The sequence below is a fragment of the Dasypus novemcinctus genome, chromosome 9 (assembly GCF_030445035.2).
Source record: "Dasypus novemcinctus isolate mDasNov1 chromosome 9, mDasNov1.1.hap2, whole genome shotgun sequence".
NCBI lineage: Eukaryota > Metazoa > Chordata > Mammalia > Cingulata > Dasypodidae > Dasypus > Dasypus novemcinctus.
The window spans coordinates 109,699,484-109,715,363 of NC_080681.1; the positions used below are offsets into that span (position 1 = coordinate 109,699,484).

At 41.4% G+C, this 15,880-nt stretch overlaps 2 protein-coding genes across 2 annotated transcripts in view; one reads left to right on the top strand and one right to left on the bottom strand.

The window, feature by feature from the left end:
- LOC101428047 (RH-like protein) overlaps nucleotides 1-9,368 on the top strand; it is a 50,806-nt gene extending 41,438 nt beyond the window's left edge. The window contains exons 9-10 of the mRNA XM_004465359.3: nucleotides 4,308-4,381; nucleotides 9,187-9,368. Of these exons, the coding sequence (XP_004465416.1) occupies nucleotides 4,308-4,381; nucleotides 9,187-9,213 (101 nt within the window). The 3' untranslated portion in view covers nucleotides 9,214-9,368. The remainder of the gene's footprint in view (nucleotides 1-4,307; nucleotides 4,382-9,186) is intronic.
- TMEM50A (transmembrane protein 50A) overlaps nucleotides 9,365-15,880 on the bottom strand; it is a 39,069-nt gene continuing 32,553 nt past the window's right edge. Inside the window, exon 7 of the mRNA XM_004465360.4 lies at nucleotides 9,365-11,094. Coding sequence (XP_004465417.1) covers nucleotides 11,049-11,094 — 46 coding nt within the window. The 3' untranslated portion in view covers nucleotides 9,365-11,048. The remainder of the gene's footprint in view (nucleotides 11,095-15,880) is intronic.

Consider the following 15,880-nt stretch of genomic DNA (forward strand, 5'->3'; position numbering starts at 1 on the left):
CCCTCCTTCTGCCATTGCCCAGGGCATGAGCCCGTCCCCAGCGCACCCTGCCCTGTGGCTGGATGTGCGTGCGCCCGTCCTCTTCCCTGGGAACAGACCCGAATGAGGCAAAGGGCTCAGACTTTTCATTAACAACAAAAACATCACAGAATCACAGAATTTCAGAATCGAAGCCCAGGGAAGGAAAGGGGCTTTGCTGAGGTGGTAAGTAGCGGTTCGGGGCGACTTCGCAGCCTCTCGAGCCCAGGGCCGGGGCATTCACTCACTTTTGTACAGAAGGCCAAGGAAACCCCTATGCCAAAAAGCCTGCCTTTTATTTCCTCAGGATACCCGTAATACTGTTTTATTCAAGAAACATTTATCCAGGATCTATTACTAGGCCAGCACTGTTCTCAGGCACTGGGGACACAGAAGTGGACAGAACAAAGTGCCTGAGCTGACATTCATGGAGAAGCAAATAAATATATGCTGTGTGAGATGGGAATAAGTGCTCGGAAGAAAAATGAAATAGAGTCTGTGTATGTGTGATGTGTGTGTGTGCTCTTTTAGAGGGGAAGTCAGGGAAGGCCTATCTGATAAAGTTGAGCTTTAAGCCGAGACCTGAGACATGCTGTGTGTTTAATAATAAGGTGCTCCATAATAAGGAGCAGCAAGTGCAAAGGCCCTGAGGCATGCTTGGGAAGCAGCAAGTGGGCCCCAAGTGGATGGAACCAAGGGAGAGAGTGGGCAGGGGTTGAGGGCAGAGAGGTTAAACAGGGAGCTGGGTCATTTCTGAAAGATGGAAAGCCACTAACGATCTTTAAGCAGAGGAGTGAAGTATGCTTCTGTGCCTGCAATATGATAGGAGAGCAATGAATCTTGGAATTACTAATTTGCCAGTGTTATTTATATACTAAGCGAAATGTGCATTCTCTCCAGACCCGTTCACTTTTATTCTACAAACAAGCATCTTTATTGGTTAGATACCCACGTATTGGGACCCTAAGCTGGGCTTGGATGCCAAATAAGAGACAGAATGGCATAGTAGACCCAGTGAGTTGTTGATGACCCTAGGCAAGTCATTTTACTCTCTTTGAGCTTCTGTTGGTGTCTCTGTAAAATGGAAGAATTTGGCTTCCTTCCAGCTTTAAAAAAACTCCTGAAGATACTTTTTGAAGTTACCTGGGTAGCTTTAGAGTGATTTTGGCTAGGATGGTTTAATATGCCGGTTGGCCTGACTGACCCAGCCTAACGGAATACACGAGAACAACGCCCGCCTCCCTCAGTTACAGTCTCTTCACCGTGGCAGGACCCACCAGGTAGGCTTGTCAGATTCAGCAGATGAAAATATGAGGCACCCATTTTTTCAGACTAAAAATGAACCGGGTGTTCTCTGTGTTATCTAGCAACCCTACACCTCCTACCACTCACCATTACCACAGTTATTTACAAGGGGACACTGGCTTGCTCCCTGCCTCCCTACCTGAGAGGGCTTTTGGAGTAGAAAAGAAAATAGAGGAAAGACACTAATATTATTTAAAAAGAACTTGGACTGTGGAGCACGTGTAGCTCCGTGGTTGAGCACTTCTTTCACATGTATGAGGTCCTGAGTTCTATCCCCAGTACCTCCTAAAAAAATAAAAAATGATAAATTAAAAAAAAATAATAAAAAGAACTAGAGGAATATAATATGGATTGGAGTGGACTTGCTGGTATTCTACTATAGAACTGTTGTGACTCCAGCAATGGAAGAAATTGTATCATTGATGTGAAGACAGTGGCCATGGAAGTTGCTGAGGGCAGGGAGAGGGAGGAAGAGGTGTGATATGGGACATTTTCAGGACTTGGAGTTGTCCTGAATGATATTGCAGGGACAGATGCAGGACATTGTATATCCTGCCATAATCCACTGGGTGAACTGGGGGAGAGTGTGAACTATAATGGAAGCTGCGGTGCATTCGGTGTGGCCGTGGCAGTGCTCCAGGGTGTGTTCGCCAACTGCAATGAATGTGCCTCACTGATGAAAGGGGATGTTGATGTGGGAGGAGGGATGGCGTGGGGGGTGGGGTATATGGGAACCTCTTTTTTTTTTTTAATTTTGCACTCTTCCAATTTAATTCCACTGAAATTAAATGCTGAAATTTTGGCATTACATAGGATAACCAACAAGAGGAAAAGAGATACAAAAAAATTCCCTATATATATAGTTGTATCCTTTCCAACATCCCTAAGCAAAGCCTGAATCTTCTCATTAGTTTAAAAAAAAATTTTTTTTTTAAATCCACATGCCCACAATTAATGGATTTCACAGAATGTGGCCTAATTTTGAAAAGAACTTTTGACACCCTGGCCCTGGCTCTTCTGCAAGGCAACTGTTTCCAGTACAGGCTAACAAGACTGACAGCAAAGGAAGCAGGGCCAGTTCTTACCTCCTGTGTAGAGAAAGGAGCCGGACAAGCCTCCAAAGCAGATGAGCACTAAGTGCTCTGGCTTTAGACGGGCTCGGCAATAGAGGCAAGCGGCACGTACGCAGCCCAAGGGGTAGAGGAAGACTCCAAACCGGACGACATCCTGGGGCTCCAAGATTCGGTCCACCAAGGTCCTGTCATCACTTTTTTTGTGATCAATGCCCTTGGAAAAGTCATAGTTAAGTGTTAACCAAATTGCCAGCCCCGTGCACAGCCAGGACAGCCACGGTACAGCCCACCAGCAGCCTGGGATCCAGGATGCCCTGGGATCTATAGGCCAGGGCACCACCCAGGGCCACCAGGCTGCGTGACGCGCTGAAGCTCCAGGGTCGCAGGGCTGGCACGTAGTAGGCGCACTTCTGCTCCAGGAGCGCTGAGGAGGCCTGTCTGGCTCGGGTAGCCGTTCTCCAGTGGGTCCAGGCCCCCCCGCCTTGGCCACCTCTCCCTCCTGGATGCTCATCTTCTCCCCCGTAGCCTGGGAGCCCGCCGTGGAGGCTGCACGTGGCTGAAGTCAGTGCTGCTTATGTTTTTTAACGTAAAGTTTTGTGTGATCTATTTATCTTTTTTAAAAAGACAATAAAAAATACTGTGCACATAGAAAAATAACAACTTGGACAAGTTCTAGGAGGGGAAAAAAGCCCCCAAACAGCCAAAATCACACCAAACTGACCCCCTCAAGCCAAGCATTTATTTGGATCCTGTCTGTACTTACTTAATCCTAGCAAGCATAGTTATGGGTTTCCCAGTTTAGGCAGATTAGAAGGTGCTGTGGATTTCTAGGGATAAGGCTCACTGGACGAAGTTAGAAGTGAAAGCTGAGAGCCTAGCAGTGGAAAAGAAATTCTTACAATTTCATGCAAGAACGTGAAAAACTTGGGCTGCTGAGAGAATAAGCCAACAGCCCCCAGTAGTTCTACACTGTCTCCATGTCATACAGCACATTTTGTAAATGGATGCTCCTAGCAACAGCTCTGGGTGATGAAAACAAAAACAAAAACAAAACTACCTAAGTTCCATGTTATCTCATTAAGACAAGAAAACAATGTATTTTGGATGTATTTCAACAATGTATTTCATCAGCAGCAAGTAAGCCTCAGCTATCTGGAAAATTCACATGGGGAGAGAGAGATCATTCATTCCCAAGTAACTAGAACAAGGTGTGCTGGGGGAAATAAGAATTTCATTAAGCACATGCCTACTCTTGTTAATCCTACTGTTTAATACATTAGACCCAATCTTCATTTTAAAAAGTAGAGCAAGTCCTACCAAGAGCAACTTGCTGCTTCCTGGGAAAGGTAAGTTCTCCATGTATCCTGGAAAATTCAGCTGACTTTGGGAAGCTGGGGGAACACAGAAGGCCAGGCTATGTGGGCAGAGGCTCGATGGTAAACGAATGAATAGACACAACAGCAAGTTGTTATAAACTGCTTTCTGAATTATACAAGGGGAACCCTGAGCTGAGGTCACGGGGAGTTTACTGGAGCCAGTGAAGGCGTATTTATTTGATCTACCTAAGACCCTAATTTAAGTCGCTCTCCAAGGTAGCTCTTGTGTTTTAAATGGATCAGCTTTTAAATGGGGCACCAGGGTGGGAACAGTGTCAGATACGTGGGAATTGTATACCACTCAGGGTAATCTAAATCCTTCGGAGATGATTGCTCCTGTCAATTCCTTTAGAAAATGCCTATTGAATTAAGTAAGCTGGTCAAGGAATGACAGTCCTTCAATTTGTTTGTCTCCTGGTTGTGGAAGACAAAGGATTTCTGCTGAGACCATTGTTGACACATGATATTTTGATTTATCTTGAGATAACAAATGCTGTGCTTCAAATGTTTAACATTCCATTATAAACTTAAACAGGTTTGCTTCTAAATCTCAAAATATGGAAAGGACCTCCTGCGGCTAAATATTTCGATGACCAAGCTTTCTGGGAGGTAAGACTTCTAATCTATTAAAATTACAGATTTTGAATGCAGGAACGTCAAAAGATATGTGGTTAACCTGGTGTTTGTGAGAAAAAAACAAACAAAAAAACCCAGCCAAACAAAAAAGAACTAAAAAGCCTGTGGGAAAAGCAAATCCATGACGTGTGTGTGTACGTGTGTGTGTGTGTGTGTGTGTACATATTTATCTATGTATGCGTTTGTTGGGGATGGGGAGTTGGACAAAGGTTACCATTTCCCTGAAGCCTCATTGTGGGTCAGGCATGAAAGAAGTGCCACTGGCCACACTTTCCCTCTCCATTTGGAGCCATCAAAGAGAGCAAATACTATAGAATCCTGCAATGTAAGAGTCGAAGGAACTGTGGCAGCCACCAGGCCCAGTCCCCGCATCTGAATGGTGCTCATGGAGATGGGACTTGTCCAAGATCTCACAGTGGGTGAGTGGCAGAGCTGAACACAGCCCTTGAGAAATAATGAGTGGCCCCAAGAAAACAGGTAGAATAGGAGTCTGGGGCCATTTGGCCAAGAGACAGCTCACAGAGCTCAGCTACCGCTGAAGGTCTCTGTGTTCCATGGTCATGTTCATCATCATGACTGGGCTAGATTTAGAAGGCCAGTGCTCTTTCCCTGCCACCCCCTGCCCTCCTCCCTTTGACCGCACTCATGGTTGACAAGTGCTCTGATGTATGGGAACTTAGGTGATCTTCCCAACGTCAGAGTGGGTAGGCTGGGCGAGAGGGCGGTCGACATTGTCAAGCTGTAAAAGGGAAGCTGGGGCTGACAGAGGTCGGGCTAGTGCCCAGCATCAGCCATCAGGCCAATCCTTTCTCCTTCCAGCATGCCAAGGTGTTGATCACTGAAGGGATAGAGAACCAGCCTTGCCATGGGCCTGGGCATGTGTGCCTCTAGTAGGAAAGCAGAGAGAACCTGCCTCTTCTGTTAACAGTTTATCGAGCTGCAATTGACACACAATAAACTGCACATATTTAAAGTATACCATTAGATTCTTTTTGACAAATGTATATACCTGTGAAACTGTCCCCATAATCAAGATAATGAACATATTCACCACTCGCAAGTTTCCTTGTTCTGTTTTGTAACCCCTCCTTCTCTGTACCACTCCCCTTCCCATCCCCAGGAAAACTACTGAACAGCTGTCTGCCACTATAAATTAGTTTGTGTTTTCCAGAATTTTTTATAAATGGAATCACACAGTAGGTGCTCTCTCTTTTTATTTTTATTTTTGGTCTGGCTTCTTTCACTCAGCATAATTAATTCTGAGATTCATCCATGTTGTTGTAGCAACTTGCTTCATCTTGTACCAGCTTCTCTCTAAAGCCAGCAGCTCTTGACTTCTAACAGTCATTTTCTCTTAGGTCCTGGCCACACCAAGTATTCCAGCCCCCTTAGCTGCAATAGGGTTATCTAGAGAAAGGACTCTGAAATGGACTTTATTCATTCACTCATTTCATAAGTATTTATTGAGCAACTACCATGTCTCAAGCACTATGCTATTTAACCAGGGATACCACACAGGACACATATCTGGCTCAAATATTTGAGGTGCAATGAACTATTTGCTGAATGAATGAAGAAATCCGAGAAACCCTGCCTAACACTAGCCACTGCAGCAGCAGGCGGAATAGAATAACTGTTCCTGCAGTGAGGAGGCCTGGATTCCAGGCACCAAGTTGCATTGTGTCATGTAGGCGAGGGCCTTGGCTGCTCACTGGTAAAATAAGAATAGTCATCTTTGCTCCACCTCACTGGGCTGACTTTGAAGATCAAATGAGGGAATGTCTGTAATGGCACTTTAAAAGGCAAACCTCTACAAGAACGTGAGAGTTTATTACTAGGGGTTTAGTCACCCACCAAGGAATATGTATAAGAATAATGGCCATCACTTATTACAGGCCAAACAAAATTTGTTTCCAAATTTTGTGCTAGATGCTTTTCAATATTATTTGATTTAACCCGCACAGCAGCCCTGAATGTGGTACGTGAATAAGTATCCTCATCTTATAGATGAGGAAGTTGAGGCCTGTAGAGAGTAAGTAACGTGTCCAAATTAAGAGCCAATAAATGGAACAAAAGGGATGTAAGCTGATGCCTGCTTGGCTGCAAGGACTCAGCAGTGTGTATGTGTTGTAGGCAGCTGCTCGAGAACAGTTATCCACGCCCCCCCATCTTCTGACATTTTCTTGCAGCTGAGTAGAATCATTTACTCAGTAGTATACCATTTACAGCTTATATTTGAAAAGCCAAAAATTCATTAGAGGTAAGAATTCAAAATTACAAAGCTGATAAATTCAGGGGTGACTTTGTTTTTTTGGTAAACCATCCAAAAAAGACATTTTAAAACTTGATTGAATCCCCTTAGTGCATGTCTGACCAGGGTCAGGGGACACTAAAGCTGGTGCAACCACTCATTGATTGGCTGCCCGGACTACGCGTGGGATGGCACGCTCCACAAGGGCAGGCATCTCATCCTTGGGTGGTTCTACTAAAGTACACTTGTTCTTGTTCATGAATTCATTCCACAAAATGTATTACTAATATGGGCCCAGCATTGTGGTAAGTGCTGGGAAGACAAATCTAAATAAAGCATAGTTCTAGGTTTCCAGGTGATAGATATATTAATCCTCTATATTCCTGTCGTTACAATGATCCTAACCCAGAGACTGTTTGATTTACAGAAAATTCAGTTTATAACACAAGTTTTTATGTGTCTTGTGCCTTCACTGAGAGAATAATCAAATCACTTCCTTCAACTCTTTATTCAATTTAATAAAGCATGGATTTACTTCATGCTTTCCAAAGCATAACAAGCTGCCAACATTAAAAAAAAAAAAATTCTATTTTCATTCCCCAGGAAATATGGGGCTGGTCTCTGAGACAAGTCCTTGTTTCAGTACCAACCATGGCAGGATTAAATACTTCTGGAGCCCTGGTAAAAAGATTGATGTGCTGCAACCCTCCCCACCACTACCAGTGGTCAAAACTATGCTAAACTATGAAATCAGACTTCACTTTTCTAAAATGATTTTCTAAAATGTATATTCTTAAATAAAAATAGCTTCATTAAAAAAAATTCCACAAGTAACTGTTCTGAAATTAAGTGAGGAACTTCTTTTGGGAATGGACTGAGGGTACACCAGCATGCTGGGTATTGTGTAGGGTAGAAACAGGAACTAGGGGTTTAATGACTTAAGCTAGGAGGACTAAATCTTTCTATGTGCATAGCTCTATTAAGTAGTAAATAAGTGATCTTGGTAGTAGCTGCTAGCAAAATTTAGAGGAGGGAGAGATCATGGGGTTGGAGATGTCAGGGAAAACAGAACTAGGAGCTGTGTTGGATTTGGCTAAGGGACAGGAAGCAAAAGGCATTCCAAGCAAGGGGGAGGTCGTGAGCAAGGACGTGAGAGGCATAAAGCAGCCTGGCTCAGCAGAGTTTATGAAGAGATGCCCAAGAGGTGGGCTAGAACCACTTGGATTTCATCCTACAGGCAAATGGAAGCACACAAAGGTTTGAGTGAGAGAATGATACAAAAAAATGAATGTCTGAGAGTTAAGTAGAATGATAGGACTTAGCATGTAGGATGGATTCCGAAATGACTGCAATATGCTGAAGATCATCCATTGGCTTCTGAACAAGTATTGGCAGTTTATTTTGAAAATGATTTTATTGCCAAGAAATATAAACACCACTACTGTTTTGGCACAAAGACACAACAAAATGCGTTGTTACTTTTGCTGTTTTATAAAAAGTTCTTAAAACTTGGCCTTGTCACCCAGGTACCACCCTTCTGATTTAAAATAAATGTTCTAGACACACAGTAAGGGTCCAGTAAATGCTGTTCAACCAAAATAAGGAGTGCCAGCTTTCAAAGTAAAGAAGGAAAACAGATTAAGAGCCTGCCAACGACCCCTCCAATCTCAGCAAGGCCCAGGGAAAGAGCGTTGTTCTGGAGGGCAGATCTGAGCTCTTGTCCTGGATCATCAACTGGCAGGGCAGGTGCCCTCAGGAAGGTCACTTTACTGTTTGAGCAGCTTCTTCCTCTATAAGATGAGAACATAGCCCACATTCTAAGAGCACGCCCTCTGGAGTCAGACAGATCTGTTCTACCACTTCTATCTCTAGCCTCTCAGAGCCTCAGGCTCCCGATCTCTGAAATAGTAACTCTCTGAGCTGTTATGAGGATTGAGATAATGTGTGTAAAATGTTAGCACACTGATCCATAGTGTCATAGTGCCATCCTGATTTCCAGCTCTAGAATTCCATGACCCAAGGTTATTCAACATGCAGTGATGGTGGACTATTATGTGGCAAAACTGCAGAGCTCAGAATAGATTCAGCTTAAAGAAAACCCAAAGGAGACCAAAGACTCTCTTCAATCCTTGAAAGACTGTCATGTAGAAGAGGAAAAGTATTTTTTCTGTGCTTTTCCAAAGAACTGAACTAGGTCCTGGCAGGTGACACAATATAAATTTCTAACAATTTGTCTGCAAAATGGAATAAGCTACTTCATGTTAATGAGTCCTGTCACTGGAGGTGTTCAAAAAGAAGCTAGATGACAAGCTTATCAATGATCTATGTAAAGGGGTATATGAAATGAGCTATCTAAGATCTCTTCCAATTCAGATTTTATGAAAGAACCTTTAAGGTCTTTTTGTGATAAAGATGATATTTAGGTCAACATATGTTTGTTTCAAAAAGTCAAGTCAGAATCAGTATGTATACACATTTTAAGAGTGAAAGGGTTCATCTGTAATAAATATTTGCTTTGCTTTTACAGTTTCCTCATTTGGCTGTTGGATATTAAGCAGAAACACCTAGAAGAAAAACAAGACAACTTTCTTTTGCTGTTTCCCCCTCTTTTTTTAATGTGGCACTCATTATAGCAAAGTCTCTTTACATACAATGAAATAAGGTCAGAAAAAGATTTGATATTAAAAAAATAAAAGACTACAAACTTGTTTAAGTGGTAATTTATTAATAGTTTTAAGTAAATTTGTTTTCACTAAAGATGGTGCAATCAGTATATTCTTAGGTACAGACCCTAACTAAGGTTTGGTTCAATTTTATTTACAATTCTTTTGATTCTTTTTCATGTTTATTAAAGCATGCTACTCAGTTAACTCTTGTCTACATCAACAAAGCAGGTAATATACAAAATAGAGAGAGATTAAGAACTCACATTTAGTCCTTACAGATATTATGCTTTTATTTTAGCAGTTTTACAAGACAGTTTGCATTCTTTGAGCACTTTCTGAATTGCACTAGTAATGGCAGAAGATGTCATGGTCATTTGTGGAATGGGAGATACACTGCCTCAGGATTAAAAATCTAGATCTATGGCCCCGATAAAATAATATAAATTTCCATGGTCTGGGTTCCCTTATCTGTAAAACGAGACTCAATCTCTAAGAGCCCCTCCAATTCTCTCATTCTATGAATCTAAAATTTCACTGTTAATGATCTGCTGCAGGAGAACAATGCAGTCATTTCTTTGAGCAGCATCTTGATAACCAGGCAATATTCAAAATGTACATCAAAGATAGTTCTATTAGCAGATAACTGTGGCTGGCATGGAAAAGAGTACTACAAATTTAAATCATCTAAGAGATTTTGTGAAGGGATAATTGTAGAAAGTTTCATGAAAGAGACCATTTTAAGCTATAGTTCTGAAGAACATTTATCCCAGTGAGCTCGTTCAGTTAAAAAAAAAAAAATTTCCATTTTGCCAAGGTGGGGAGCCTGGGTGGTGCATAACAGAGTTGCTAAGAAGAGACCGTGAGAGTTACCAGTAGTTAATGTTTGTAATTATCATTGACCTTGCTGGTCTAGAGTAAGCTTAGTGGTTCAGTCTTCTAAAAAGAGATAAAGTGAAACACGAAATCCAATGTAAGACAAAAGAAAAAAAACTGTTGCCTGAGTAATGGACTGGACTGCCAAGTGCCTATTCTTTCCCTTTCTTTCAACGGAGGAGGTGGGGTGACTGTCAGCATCCCATCAGGACCAAGCATCATGGCAGAGTGACATCTCCCAGAATGAGTGGCACAGTAGAAGAGATCCTCACAGAAGGGACACGAGGAGCCTGGAGGCTGGGTCACAGGGCTTTTCTCTTCTAACATGTTCACATCCCCTTTTGGGAAATCCTTAACAGCTATTTACACTGAAATGTTTACAGAATTTTTGGTAAAATCATATAAGCCAAACACAAAGTATAATTAGAGAAATTCTGACCACTGAATGGTTTTTAATTTCATTTAACATTTGATACAAAAGATACCACATGTAAATACATACATTAAATCTTCATGGCGCTTTGGCTGCAGTTTTGGACCTCATATATGACAAATATTTGTATAGATGTAACCATAATTTCTTTTGTAATTTCTTTTTATTTTTACAAATTATACCATGATAAAACTTGATAAAAAATTACTCATGTGAAATATTTTCCTTTTTAACATTTTAAAGTCAATCAAGTGTGTACCACAATAGATTTTTTTGTTGTTTAAAGAGTTCTCTTGATTTTTGTATTACACAATTTTAAGCTGAGACATTACCCAGAAATAGTTTAGAAAAAGACATTACAAAAGATTGGGATAAAAACCCCCACAAGGTTGCTGTTCTGTAGGAAATCAGATGTTTTCACTGCCATAAGTCTTCAGTGCGGCCAAACTTAAAAACCAGTCCTCTGTGAATAAAATAAGAAACATCACATGACTCTCTGAAGTCTGGGAAAAGAAAGAATGTGTGAGATTTTGAGAATGGTGAGGAACTAGCAACACAGAATAATTGATGAGTTGTATAAAAACAATCATGGACTGTATTAAAAGAGAAACTGATCTAAGGTAGTGAATTCTTCCATTATGTATGTATGTATGTATGTATTTTTTTCCTCCCCTTCTGTCTGCTCTCTGTGTCCATTTGTATGTGTTCTTCTGTGTCTGCTTGCATTCTCAGCAGCACCTGGAATCTGTGTCTCTTTTTGTTGTGCTGTCTTGCTGCATTAGCTCTCCTTGTGTGTGGCACCACTCTTTGGGGGCTGTGCTTTTTTTGCACGGGGCGGCTCTTCTTACAGGGTGCACTCCTTGTGCATGGGGCTCCCCTATGCAGGGGGCGCCCCTGCGTGGCATGGCACTCCTTGCATGTGGCAGTACTGTGCATGGGCCAGCTCACCACATAAGCCAGGAGGCCCTGGGTTTGAACCCTGGACCTCCTATATGGTAGGCAGATACTCTATCAGTTGAACCACATCCACTTCCCCGTTATGTCTTTTATGTTCAACTGTGCCAGCTTCCCCATAACTTTAACGTTTTAGTATTGGAGATATATGTCAGTTTATAAAAGTTAACCAATATTTAGAATGTAACCATTAGGTCTGGTTTTACTAAATTCATTCAACAAACTTTTTTTGAGTGTTCTGATATGCTAGTAGCTAGATGAGAGGCAAAAAAAGATATAGTCCCTGCCCTCAAACCTCAAGTTGCTCACTTTCTTGATGACACAAAGTGGTATTAGGGAAAACACACACACAAAAATATCAAGGGAGTTTAAAAACACAGAGAATTAATTCTGCCTGAATGTGTTAGAAAAGTATTTACAGTGCTAACAATATTTGAGATGGGCTTTGAAGGATAAGTAGGAATTTGAATGGGAGGTTGGTAGGAACAGGAACTAATGGGATGATGTTTCAGTGAGAATAGCACTTCAAAAGACAAAGAGACATGGAAGACCACGGGGTCTAAGGAAAGACCAGGAGATAGCTGTGTCAAGAATATGCCCTCACAGAGCTTACAGTCTCAGGTTTAGGTGGGTAAGTGTCTGACATTTGTCCTTAATGTTTCAATCTAAAGAGGGGCAAAGGTCAATTACATGCACTGAAAGATATCTGGAGTGCAGCAGAACAGGAAAGAACCAACGTGGATAGGATACAGTGCTTAAAAGAGATAAAGAGGATAGGGAGTAGCCAAGGTTTGGTAAGCCAATTGACTAGGGGTGGCACATTGCCCACAGGGGTCAAGAGGGCAGCCCCTGGCCTGATATTCTGCTAAGGGGCAGCTGGTACACAGTCCCAGACAATGAGAGAATGGGGCTAGGACAGGGGTTCTTTATCTTTTTTGTTCTAGGGACCCCTTCTGCCAGTCAGGTGAAAACCATGGACCCCTTACTATGTCCACACTCTATTGTGTATTATTTAATAAATATATCACACCCACACCAATGTGTCCCCACAAGAATAATGTTTTTTGAATTTCAATTCAAGCTCACGGACCCCTATTAAGAACCCCTGGGCTAAGGGGAGGTATACTGCCTATTTAAAAGAAACAACCACTCAGCTCTAGCTGACTGTTGCCATGTAGGGTGCAGGGTTGTCAGATGATCTACTTTTTCAAGAAAAGCCAGTAATTCAGACTTTTATGTAAAATCTCTTGACTTTTAAATGTTGGTTCCTTAACAGACAAATGAACAAACTATACTGTACAGGCTAAATAAAACAGAACTGTGGGCAGAATTTGGTTTGATGGCTGCCAGTTTTAATGTCTTCTATAGACAGCTCAGAGTTTTTAAAAAATTCAAGATGGGAAATGACAGCTGTTTTTCAGAAGGAAAACTGAGAACAGGAAAAATGGATCAGAAGGAGGATGAGCCCAGAGGCAGGGAAGACCCAGTTAGGGAACTTTCAGACAATGGGTATTGATGACATACATCAACAACAGAAATGGACAAACAAAAACAGGTTTATGGGTGAAGTGGACTTGGATAGGGCACCCACCTACCATATGGGAGGTCCGTGGTTCAAACCCTGGGCCTCCATGACTCGTGTGGTGCTGGCCCATGCCCAGTGCTGATGCGCGTAAGAGTGCCATGCCATGCAGGGGTGTCCCCAGTGTAGGGGAGCCCCACGTGCAAGGAGTGCGTCCCGTAAGGAGAACCGCCCAGCGTGAAAGAAAGTGCAGCCTGCCAGGAATGGCGCCGCACACAGGGAGAGCTGACACAACAAGATGACGCAACAAAAAGAGACACAGATTCCCTGTATGGCTGACAAGAATACAAGCAGACACAGAAGAACACACAGCAAATGGACAGAGAGAGCAGACGATGTAGGGATGGGGGAGAAATAAATAAATAAATAAATAAATCTTTAAAAAAAAAAAACCAACAAAAAACAGGTTTAAGACAGTTCAGATTCAAAAGGGCTTGGACATAGAGGGTGAGTATGAGGGAGAAACTGAAGATGAAAACAGACGTTTCTATTTGGTACTGATTTAGTCTTCTCTTTAGTTTTCCAATTACCAGTATATATTCAAGGTTAAGCCTGCAATTGTAATGACCAATTTACAAGGTGTTGATGAAAACAAAATGCAGCCAAGAAGTGGTCTATACTCTCTCCTCTAAGTACATTAATTTCTCATTATAAAAGATTTTATAAACCTCCAAAAGGTGACTGTTCTTCCAATTAATATCACGCCCCCTTGCTGTAAAAAAGAAAAGAAAAAAACTAAAGTTGGTTATCAGGGGCCTCTATTCTTCGGATAACTTAAAATACATGGTGATTTCAGAATTCTAGTCACACGGATGGAAACTGAAGAGTTTCTTGGGCAAGAGCCAGTTCCTCCTACTCTTGTCAGATGGTCATGTTTAGGACTGACATCTGTTTCTGATTTCTGAAATAGTAATTTCTAAGCTGTTGCTGAGTACTGTTATATATCAGAATGTAGGCAATCTGTTACAGTGATTCTGATAATAACATCAATTAGTTGAATTTAAAGTCAATTTCTTTACAGTATTTTCAAAAAATGATTAGTTTTTAGATTTACTACGTACAATAGTAACCAATGAGAAATTAGGCAAACTTGTCACACGTAAAGACAGTTATTGAAACTAATTTGGGACAATAAGTCAATGATCAGTTTCCAAGGTTTTGTGAAATGTGATAACTACTTAAGAACTTGAGTGTTTCTCCTCCTCATTGGAAGAGATAAAATTTTCCCACAAACTTTCCTCTTCCAATCCTCTACTCCTCCCTACTATAACTTAGTAACTTCCCTGCCAAATGCAGCATCTCAAAGTGGAGCACACTTTGTCCTTGCTGGAACATATAGAATAAAATAAAGAAGAACACAGGTTGCTGCTCACTAGCTGTGAGTCCAGCTGGTTCTCAGTTACTTCCTCCCCACTACCCCATCCTGGAGCTTCTCTTACCCCGGCCTCTGACCCTATTATTCTACTTTCCTTTGGCAGAAGTTGGGGGATAATGATTCCCCAAGAGCACCTCTAACATTTTGGAGATATTGAATAGTGGATAGAGGATGCTTCTGCACTTCAACTTGAAAGGAGGAAGAAATCCTAAGTAGCCATGCTATTCAATATTTTGTTCCCTCTCTCATAAATATATGCTACATTACCTTACAGAACAACAAGCTTACTCAAGCTTTAAATGACTAAGGCAATACACTTTAGAATGCAATAAAATGGTAATACCAGTCCTTAAAACATGAAAATAAAGACTTTCTGGGTAGAAAATGATTTTAAAGGAACTTCTGGAAATAGTCTGTATTTCTCCGATCTTCCTTTATTATAATAAAATTTTATTTCACAGGTTAAGGATGAGGTTTACCATTTTGTATTTTTTTAACTACAGTGTTACATTCTGTATAAAAGGGAAAGCGGGAAACAGAGCTAATACTAATCCACTGGTTGGCTGAAGCCTTAGAAATGACAGAAAATGTGAGATGAATTCATCCTAACCTTCAAATTCCATCATCATTTAGAGATTGAACTTCGAGGTGGGACAGTCTCAGTCTGAATTTCAGCTACATGATCTCAAGCAAGTTACCTAAATGCCTCTTTCTCTCGTTTATAAAATGGGTACAATAATGGAACCACGTTCAGAGAGGTGTTATGGGGATTAAATGAGATAATATATGTAAAGCATTAGCACATGTGCGTCTGGTCAATAAACTTTGGTCATTCTTATTTTCTGCATAAAAGGCCATGTCTAAACAAAACAAATTTTGGGTGGGTTTCTCCACCAGTTTCTAGGCACAAGATATGACCCAAAGAGGTACATCTTGCCACATTTAAGTTCACATTTTTCTTATTTCCACACTAATTATAAAATTGTGGTGGTGGAACTGAATAGGAACTGCTGACTATTACCGAGCGGCAACAATTAGCATTTCAAAGAGAGATTCAAGTAGAGGTGGGGATTTTCTTTTTTTCTTTTGGCGGGGAGGGTGGGGAGGGAAGGGGAAGGAAAAGTCCTAGACTATATAGTGCTTTGTTAATAATTTTTAGATTAGAGACTTCTTCGGAAATCTGATGAAAGCCACAGTTTCTCTTTCCAGAAACAAACAAAAGGAAACACCCACGTTTTACATATGAAAATGTCTAATGGTTCCCCATCTTCAGAAACCTACCACGGAATCAAAGTTAAGAACCCCTGATGCAGAGGAAAAAGAGAACTCTGGATGGGG